Source organism: Saccopteryx leptura, chromosome 10 (genome assembly GCF_036850995.1).
Source record: "Saccopteryx leptura isolate mSacLep1 chromosome 10, mSacLep1_pri_phased_curated, whole genome shotgun sequence".
In the NCBI taxonomy this organism is placed as follows: domain Eukaryota; kingdom Metazoa; phylum Chordata; class Mammalia; order Chiroptera; family Emballonuridae; genus Saccopteryx; species Saccopteryx leptura.
Genome location: NC_089512.1, coordinates 8,999,151 through 9,008,802, shown reverse-complemented (window position 1 = coordinate 9,008,802; position 9,652 = coordinate 8,999,151). Strand labels below are relative to the sequence as shown.

The following is a 9,652-nucleotide window of genomic DNA, read 5'->3' as shown; positions in this document are numbered from 1 at the left end:
GGGCTTCCAGCAGCCTGAACCCTGCAGGGGGGTGACTCAACTGTGGAAATCACTGTTTCCAAGCTCACTGGTGGCGGGAGAGAGGTACATGGATGCTCAGTGGCTTTGTTTACAATTGTTCATAGTCACAAATCTGAAACTATTTGGCCAAAGCCCTTGGCTGGCACCATTTGTTCCATCGTCCAGAATGACCTAGTTCACTCATTCATCTCTGGGGAGAAGTTCACAGAGAAGACTCAAGCCCCAGAGGTGATCCACCTTAACCCCAGGTCCTGTCACTCCACACTGGTCAGTGGTCACAATCTGGCCAAGACACCCAAGCTGCCTCCCCTCTAGATATAGTCACCGTGTCTAGAAAGTCATTCTTGCTTGGACCTGAGGCAGAACCCATCAGAGAGTTCCTGCTCCACTGTGGATGGGGACATGGAAATGGCCCTCTCCTAGTTCTTACTGTGGAAGAAGAGGAGCCATTTCCCCGGGCTCAGGGACAGGAGCCTGTGGAACAGCTGACGCAGGTACTCGCGGAACCTCTTGCCAACAAAGACGTAGATGATGGGGTTGACACAGCAGTGCATGTAGGCGATCACCTCTGACACTTGACCGGCCAGGATTAGCTGTTTGATCTGCTCACAGTTACTGTTTAACAAAATGTCTTCAAAAGCAAAAACAAACATACTCAGATTGATGGGCGTCCAAAATAGAAAAAAAATGATTATAATGACAAAAATCAGACGGACCGCTTTGGACTTCCTCTCATTGGGTCGTCTGAGCAGAATCTTTATGATCCCCGTGTAGCAGATGATCATGATCACCAGAGGCAAGACCAGCCCCAGGATGGTTCGTTTCAGAGGCAGGAACCGTTTCCAATGTTTGTAGTACTTATAAGGAATATTGAAGCTGCAGATGTAACCACCTCCATATCTCTTGGAATCCATAAAGCAAAAGTCTGAAATTGAAGTCAGGAAGGCCAGGACCCAGCTGACTACACTGGTGATGATACCAAATGTGACGGTCCGGGCCCGCAGGGCAAACACAGCATGGACGATGGCCAGGTACCTGTCGATGGTCAGCAGGATGATGAAGAAGACCTCACTGTACATACCTACGTAATAAAGCCCCGACAGCAACTTGCACATGACATTGCCGAACACCCAGTTATCTTTTCGATAGTAGTGAATCCAGAAGGGCAGCGTGAAGAGGAAGAGCAGGTCAGAAATGGCCAGATTGAGCAGGTAGATGCTGGTTATGTTCTTGAGCCTCTTGTGTTCCAAAAAGACCAGGACCACCAGGATGTTGCCGACCAGGCCAATGACAAATACCAGGGAGTACAAAGGGGGCAACACTTGAGCTCTGAAAGACCTTACGGTTTCATATAGGCACGGGGTTGTGGCCCCGTAGTTCACGTCTGTGGTCCCATCATAGTCCATTGAAATGTTGGAAATTTCCATCCTGCTTTCTGCTGTGGGTCCAGGTAGACGGTTTCTGTATTTACTTTGCTGGTAAAAACAGTGGGCTCTGGACAAAAGAGACAGGGCAGTTATTATTTGACATGAACCACTTGACAACTGTTTATTGAGTGAAAAGTGCCGACTGTGAACCATGTGCTGGGACACAACCTTGAAGTAAGTGGCCCCAGGTCTTCTTCACTGTCATAGAAATTAAAGTTTAATGGTGTGTGTGTGAGGTGAGGGGGGAGGTGATGACAGTAAACAAATGAGTGCATAAACCATGAAGTCAAATACTTTGGCAATGACTGTTGGGAAGGGAACGTCTGGTGGCTGGAGCACCCAGACAAAGGGGGAGCAACCTCATTCTTCATCACCAACGCTTCCCTCATGATTCCCACGGACCTGTCATTGGACTCAGCGTTAAAGAACTGGGAGGGCACCATTTATGTCTCCCATTATACACATGATGACAGAGAGGTTCACCGTGGACCAGATACATCTGGGGACAATGAGAGCTGGAGCTCAACTCCTGTGTGTATCGTTCTCACGTCCACTCTTGTAAATACTTGAACTCTTTGCTTCTAATCACATACAGGGACCTTGATATGAAAGTCCACAGAAGGACATGACAAAGGAATCAGTTTTGGCTGAAAGACAAAAGCTTACTCATGGATCTTCATGGCCTTTGGAGCTAAGAAGATTTTTTTTTTCTGAGGTGAGAAGTAGAGAGGCAGACAGACAGACTCCCACATTCGCCCAACTAGAATCCAATCAGCAAGCCCACTAGATGGTGATGTTCTTCCCATCGAGGGCATTGCTCCATTGCAACCAGAGCCATTCTAGCACCTGAGGTAGAAGCATGGAGCCATATTCAGCACCTGGGTCAATTTTGCTCCCATGAAACATTGGCTGTGGGAGGGGAAGAGAGGGAGAGAGAGAAAGGAGAGAGAGAATGGTGGAAGAAGCTGATGAGTGCTTCTCCTGTGTACTCTGGCTGGGAATCGAACTCAGGACTTTCACACACGGGGCCAACACTGTACCAATGACACAACTGGCCAGGGCTCAAGAAGATTCTTTGCTGAGGTGATATAGGGCACTGCAGGCACATGAAACTGTGTGGCTATTTGACTCTTTTTAGTTGTCACAAAACCTAGCAGATGTTCCTATCATTTGGTTGGCGGGGCAAGGATGTCTGACAATACACATATTATCCCGCCCAATCCTGGTAGTGCAGCCACAGTGAAATTCTAGGAGGCCAATCCATCCCGTAGTTGAAACACTGAGGACACCAGAGTGGGCTCAGTCTGGCCCACTGCACGTAGCCCAGACAGGACACAGGCAGGACTACAGTAACTCTATCGGCCTCCTGGGAGAGAGGTGAGGACTCAGTGGAGAGCCAGGCTGGGGGAGCGGGTGACCTGGTGAGAAGCAGGGAGTTCTCGGGAGGACTGACTCAGAACAGCCTGAAGCCATGCGGTGTTGCACATCCAGGTGGAAGCTGGAATTCTCAGAAATGAGCTCTGGAACAGTTTTACCCAATGTTACCATGATGCAAATCAACACAAACGAGAAAGCACCACTAGATGGCTTGCCTTACAGGACTCTGCACACCTGCTCTTCAGCCCTCTTTCCAATCCTTTCTGACCACTTACTGAGGACACCTCCCCAAACAGAGCATGGGCTTTGGTGTAACCGACCAGCTGTGTGAACTTGAAGGAGTTCATCTCTCTCCCTGAGCCTCAGTCTCTCTTCTGTAATGTGAGAAAGTATCAGTTACCTTGAAGGACTTTTGTAAGGTATAATAGGAGAAAAGCCACCTCTGATCCTGGCCAGGACATTAGTACATGTAAGGGGAACTGCTTCATTACAATGACCATTCGCTGTGGACTCCAGCTGCCATGAATGTCCGAGTCTCCAATCCTATTCTGGCTGATGTCCCCTGTCCTCCATGTTCCCCCACCAGGTGTCTCTGTGGTTAATCTAGAAAGGGAATTCTGCTTGATGATGGACATAGCCGTGGGAACTGCATTTTCTGATTCTCACTATGTTGTCACCAATCTGAAATCTTTGACTTAGACACCACTCATGTAGCAGGACTTGCCTGCATCATAATTCCCTTCACCCCGGAGTCTCTGGTGCTCTTCCTTATGCACCGCTGAGTGAATGTTTCCTGCTAAGGAACTTACATTTCTGCAGTGGCCTTAGAAACTTAAGGCCCATGTGGGGTTGGGTGTTGGACACCTCAGCTAGGGCCCTATGGTTTCCTGCAAAATTCATTTCTCTGGGTCACTCCTCCACCTCTGGCCTAGCCTGTGACTGAGGAATCAGCCCTCTTCCCAGAGAAACCTGGGCTGGACGACACTAACAAAGCCAGGTTGACAACTTCTGATTCCTGCTCCCACTTTCAGGGCCAGCGGATCAGCTGGCATTAGCATCATGGGGACCACAGGGCTTAGAGTGGAAGCAACAGGCAGCTTGAAGTACAAGGAGCAGCTCGTGCAACACTGACCCCAGGAGCCCCGTCTTTGGGGAAACTTTGGCAAAGGAGATGCCACGTTGAGTCAGCATCGTCAGATACCATTAAACAAAGTAACCTGCATCACCCCTGCCTCCTACTCCATTCACTGTTTTCCCTACAAGTGGGCACCACGCAATAACACTGCTCCCCAACGGATTAGGGCGTTGGTGGGGCCCTGAAAGAGAAACCAAGGCTCATGTTGTAGTGAACCAGCCGGCCATCCTGTCTTCTAAATCTAGAGTCTGCACCAAGGTCGTTGCACAGTGGTCACCTATGGCCCTGGAGCCTAGAACCTTCCAGTGCCAACATGCTGCATCCTGGGAGTAGGTGAGCCTCTGAGCAGGGAGCGCAGTCTGTGTGGTAAAGACACCAGGCCTGAGGTGCGGGGCAGCTGGCTGTTCCTGGTTCATAAGAACCAACCGTGTGCATGTGTCCCCAACCCCACAGTCAGCATATTGGTAGCTTGAAATCCACCACAGTGGGCATGTTTACATGCAAAATCAGCTACACTGGAAATCAGGGCTCTCTCTTCAGGAAAGCCCGCTATGGACATTTCAGGAGAGCTCATTGCAAAATATTTAGGAGCGCATCAATGCTCACCCATCGCCCTACCAGTCTGAATAGCCTAAGAGCTGTCCTGCTGGTCAGAGTGGGACAAAAATGTCAATGAGTGACACACAGCCTGGTGACATGCTATGCAAACATCTAGGAATTTCTACTCTGGAATGTGAGACCCTCCAGATTTTGGGGGAAAGCTATTTAAGAAGATAACTCCAAGTAGCTGCAACCCCCGTATACTCAGAACAAAATTCTGCTTCCACTTTCTTTAGTAGGACAGGAAGGATGCATTCCAAGAGGTCACCAGGCCACTTCTCTGCCTTCAGGGGATGAAATCCTAGCTCCTCCAAAGGCAGGTTCCAGTCTGCTTTTTAGGATCCTCAATCCTAGTCTTCTTAAGAAGGTGGTAATGTTTCAAACCATCCCACATCTGCATAAACTTTTCTATTCATCTCTCCCTCCTCCTACAATGACTTCACACACCATGTATGATTCTCATTCACAGGGGGAAATTTTTCAAGTTATTTCCTCTAGAACAGCCTTCCACAGAAAGTGCCTCTTCTCCTTAACGCTGCGCCAACGTTCTTAATCAGTCAGTCCCGTCATTCAAGAATCTTTCTCTTTCTTAACAACAACAACAGAAACTTATTTCACATCTGATTGCCCATCTTATAAATCCTCCCATTCTCAGCATTGCTATGCAGTTCAGTGCCTTGCAGGTGCGTCAAGGGACCATCAGAGGCACTGCGTGCATGGATTCACCCAGATGACCCTCCACAGAAGCCGACAGGACAGAGGAGACAAGTGCCACTTACTCTGGTGTCAAAGGATTTTGACCACGAAGTCTTTGTTTCTAAAGCTTTTAGGGTCTTTGTTTTCCAGGTTCCAGGTCCTGATGTTGTAGGAAGTCTTTCACTTCCTGTGTTACATGGAGACAGGACTCTAGGGATCTCAGTTACTGAGAATGCAAAGAAGGAGGCAAATTCTTCTCTTTACATAGGTGAGTGTGCGGGAGCAGTAAGGACACCAAACATTTCCTGGATGCTGAGTTCCATGTAAACGTTTTACTGTGGTCACTTGGCAGCACTTCTCTCTGTGGGCTCTGTCTTAAGGACATTGAGGGAGGGCGATGAGGTGGCGTTGTTTGGGGTGAGGCAGGTGGCAGTAAGGTGTTCCCCAGAACTAGTTGAGCAAATGAAGGCTGGGAAAGGGAGAGGGACTGATGCAGGGAGGGGGGTCTCCTGGTCAGTAAGCAGCCTTTTCTTCTTCTCCTTTTTTTTTTTTTTAAGATTGCAAGTGAAAGTGTTTAAACTGGAACCCTGGGTCCTCTGTTCCTCAGAATGACCTGCTAGTAAACCAGGGGGAGTTGGCAGCTTCTCTTTGGCGCCCCTAGTCCTCCACTGTCACTGCTCACTGTCCCTCTGTTCTCCCCTGTCTGTGCGCCCCTCACTCCCCCAAACCACAGAGCTGTTTCATCCAGAGGAGCCTCCAGCCCGGAGTGCATACAGGTCTGTAGGATGGAGTTTGCCGTCTCTCTAAGCCCAGGTTTCTGTTTTCTGCATCGTCCAACACAGGCCAAGTTCAAATCCCAGCTCTCCACTTGAGATGGGGGCAGATCACTAGCTTTCCTATGTCCTGGCTCCCCCTCCATCAAATGAGAACACTGGATGCTTAGGCTCAAAGGAGGATGCACGAGGTCAGCTTGTATGAGCGATGGGGACAAGATACATGTCTCATAAATGATGGTAGTTCTGCTTCTCCCCACAGCAGCCACCAACTGCTCTGTGCTGGTGTCTCTTTGGGTCCCAGCTGCTTTTCTGTAGAACCGAGAGTCTGCTTACCTTTCTCACAGGCGTGTTTCAAAGTACCTTTCCGAAATAATATGTTACCATGCTTTGAACATGTCCCTTAAGGCTCAGTTTTCTCATCTGTGAAAATGAAGACATTAGAGGAGGTGCCATCGTGGAACATCACGTGAGTCTTCTGGGTGGGGTCTCCCACTGTGGCAGCTTGTCTATAGAGAGAGGGCAGGAGAGAGAGGCAGGAAGGGAACCAGATTGACAGCGACGGCTACAGACCTGGGAACTTACCGCCTTTGTACGGACAGCAGGGCAAGGGGCGCACATGAGTCACGAGAATCTCACATGTGACAGTCCTATTTCCCATCCCAAGTCTAAACTTACTGATTGTGGCATGTTATTTAATCTCCCAAGTGTCTCCTTTTTTTCTTTTGTAAGGCAGGGTTTTTATGCCAACGTTACAGAGAAGACTCAAGTTAGATACACACACACACAACATGAATGAATGATTTGGTGCAGTGCTTGAGACATTAAAGCTACCTGTCTTAATGTGGGGTCTCCCTCACAGGTGCAAACCATGACCACGAATGCAGGTGCATGCATTGAGTCTTCAGGGGTCCCAGGAAACACGGCAGGGGGCGCAATATGGGACAGGAACAAGAAGGAGCTGATGATGAGAGTCACAGTGTCCCCTCCACAGTGGACAGCAAGGTTTGGTCCTACTGGGAACTCAGCAGCCCCGCAGGGTCATCGGACTTCAGGTCTGAGTGGTGAGGACACCAGGCAGAGTCCATGTAATCTGGACCTGCCCAAAGCTGGTCGAGAGCTGCTTCCTGTGCTATTCTGACTTCCTGTCTGCCCTGCTACCCGGGCAGGGAGCCCTGTGTTGTCGGAGGGGCTGCAGCGTGTAGACGTGCATGCTGAGGGGCGTGCCCACGGGGTGCTCAGGAGACTCAGATGCACGCCAGTGTTGGCCCAGCTGAGCTCCCTGCCCCTCCCCCACTAGGGCACTCTGCCACGTGGTCATCAGTCAGTCCTACCCCGCACCAGAAAATGGAAGGTCTGTGTGTGTCTGGTTAGCTACCGTACTTGGCTGGGTGTCAATTCCATAGAACAAAGCTTGTGACACCAGCCTCTTCCTTGGTTATGTCTACAGTAAGAGACATGGTCAGTACCTGTGATCCTTGACCAGCTTTCCAGCTCTGCTCTAGGCTCCTGGGGCCCCCACGACACAGACAGGACATGCCAGGCACATATACTTGTTCACTTCACTTGTATTTATCGAGTACCCATGACATGCCAGGCACTATAAGTGATAGGGATGTAGTGGTGACCGAGAGAGACTGATACAGTTCTTCAGGTGCCCACGGCCTAGCCAGTCTCACAGACTCTTAAGCAAGTCAATACAGTAAGGACCAATGAATGTCATGGCCGGGGAATACCCTGGTCCATAGATGAATGCCCCTGGAGTAGGAGGGGACACAAACTATCTACAGCAGGGTTTCTCGAAGTTAGGACTTTAGAGCAGCAACATCTACAGCCACCAGAACTTGCAAATAATGTGAATTCTGAGATCCCTTTCCAAACATACTGAATCAAATGTTCTGGCTTTAACAGGACCTCCTCGTGATTCGGATACACGCTCACATTTGGAAACCGTGTATCTAGACTTTTACTAGGCCTTTCCCTCCAGGCCCTGAGTGATCTCTCCCCAGGAGAGCTGGGCTGGCCCGCATTTGAGCGGGAGGACGACTCGTGCTTATAGCTGGAGGCCTAAACAAGCTGCTGCTCAGTGGGCTGTCCCCTCTCCCATACCCACACCGCGTCCCCTAGGGCTTCATGGTGAGAGGCCTGTGCACACACACACAGACACACAGACACACACACGCACACAGAAGCACACACAGCTTTTGGACTTTTATTTTTAACACAGGTGGGGCATATGATACACATTGTTCGGGGCATCAAAGTAATGCAGGGAAATGCAGTTCCCAGAGCCCTTAAGGTCCCAGTACTTTTCCTCAGCAACCAGAGGGCAAAGGAAGAACCGAACTGTTCCCCTCATAAGTGTTTACATTCAAACAACTGAAGTGATTTTCTCTATAGCTGCAGGAAAATAAATACAAATTGAAAAATACATATATTTTATTTCATTTTAAATAATCCATGCCAATGGGATATGTACGCCTGGTGGGCAGATGTTGGAATCCGTGGGACACTGTCCCCTCAGTTCCTGTTCCACACTGATTTATCTCAAATCACCGGAAACCCAGCTTTGCAGAGACACGCCCGCTTTGAAAAGAATGCACCACAATCTAATATTGAAACTGTGAACTTTCTCCTACTTGTAGTTCCCAGGGTGTCCAGGAAATGTCAGGTGCAGTGTGGAGCCCTTAAAAATTGAAACTGGGAGTTCATTGTGGCCCCGGTGCCTCGGCACACAGTTTGGAAACCCTAGTCTTATCTCATGTCATGTCTCTGATTAAGCTCTGAGTGATACACATATAATCTCATAGAATTTTGCAGCTTTTTTCTCCCTGTTTTTGTCTTCTGCATTATAAAATATGAACCAGAAAATTCTGTATTTTTCTTTTTTATTTAACATTAACAATTCAAGGATATTCACTTCAATAAATTATTTTAGAAGTCATTCGTGCCTGTATCCTAGCTCATACTTACAGCACCTATTTAACCCTTCCTCGGTTATTGAACTTTCCAGATGTGCTGCATGTTACCATTATCTGTGACGATTCTTGGACAGAGGACGACCAGATGTACTTTCTAAATGATCTTGATACCCATTGCCAAAGTGCCTTTCAGAAACGCTGCACTGATTTACATTTCCATCAGAAATACATGACAGGGACTGTGTTGCCGCATTCTTACCTGCTCTGGGTATTTTCATCAATAAAATTAAATGACATCTAGTGATCATCTTAACAACCAAAGGAAATGTTTCACTGTCATTAGCATGTCTTTGATTACTAATTGAGATTTCATATTAATAGCTATGGCATTTCTTCTATGACCTATCTGTTAATATCTTTGTAAATATTTGATAATTGGGCATATAAAATAATTATATGTGTTAGAAAAATCCAAATAATTATCCTATTGATTTGTAATATTTCCTGATATATTAGGGGAATTGAAAGTAGCATCTTGATCTTAATTTTTAGTTTGTTACATACATATTTTGTCTGTGTTAACATTTTTATATTTTATGTTTTATAATGTGTGTCAAATTATAAGCAGGCCAATTTCTTTTACAGTAAAATACTTTTCATATTCAAAATTTACTTACACTCTTTCACCTAATTATTTTTCAA

The 9,652-nt window shown here is 47.7% G+C and overlaps 1 protein-coding gene across 1 annotated transcript; it reads right to left on the bottom strand.

Moving 5' to 3' along the window:
- Positions 1-440: 440 nt before the first annotated feature.
- Positions 441-1,448, bottom strand: LOC136382171 (C-C chemokine receptor type 1-like). The gene has a single exon (XM_066351170.1). The coding sequence runs from the start codon at positions 1,446-1,448 to the stop codon at positions 441-443; it is 1,008 nt and encodes a 335-aa protein (XP_066207267.1).
- Positions 1,449-9,652: the final 8,204 nt, after the last annotated feature.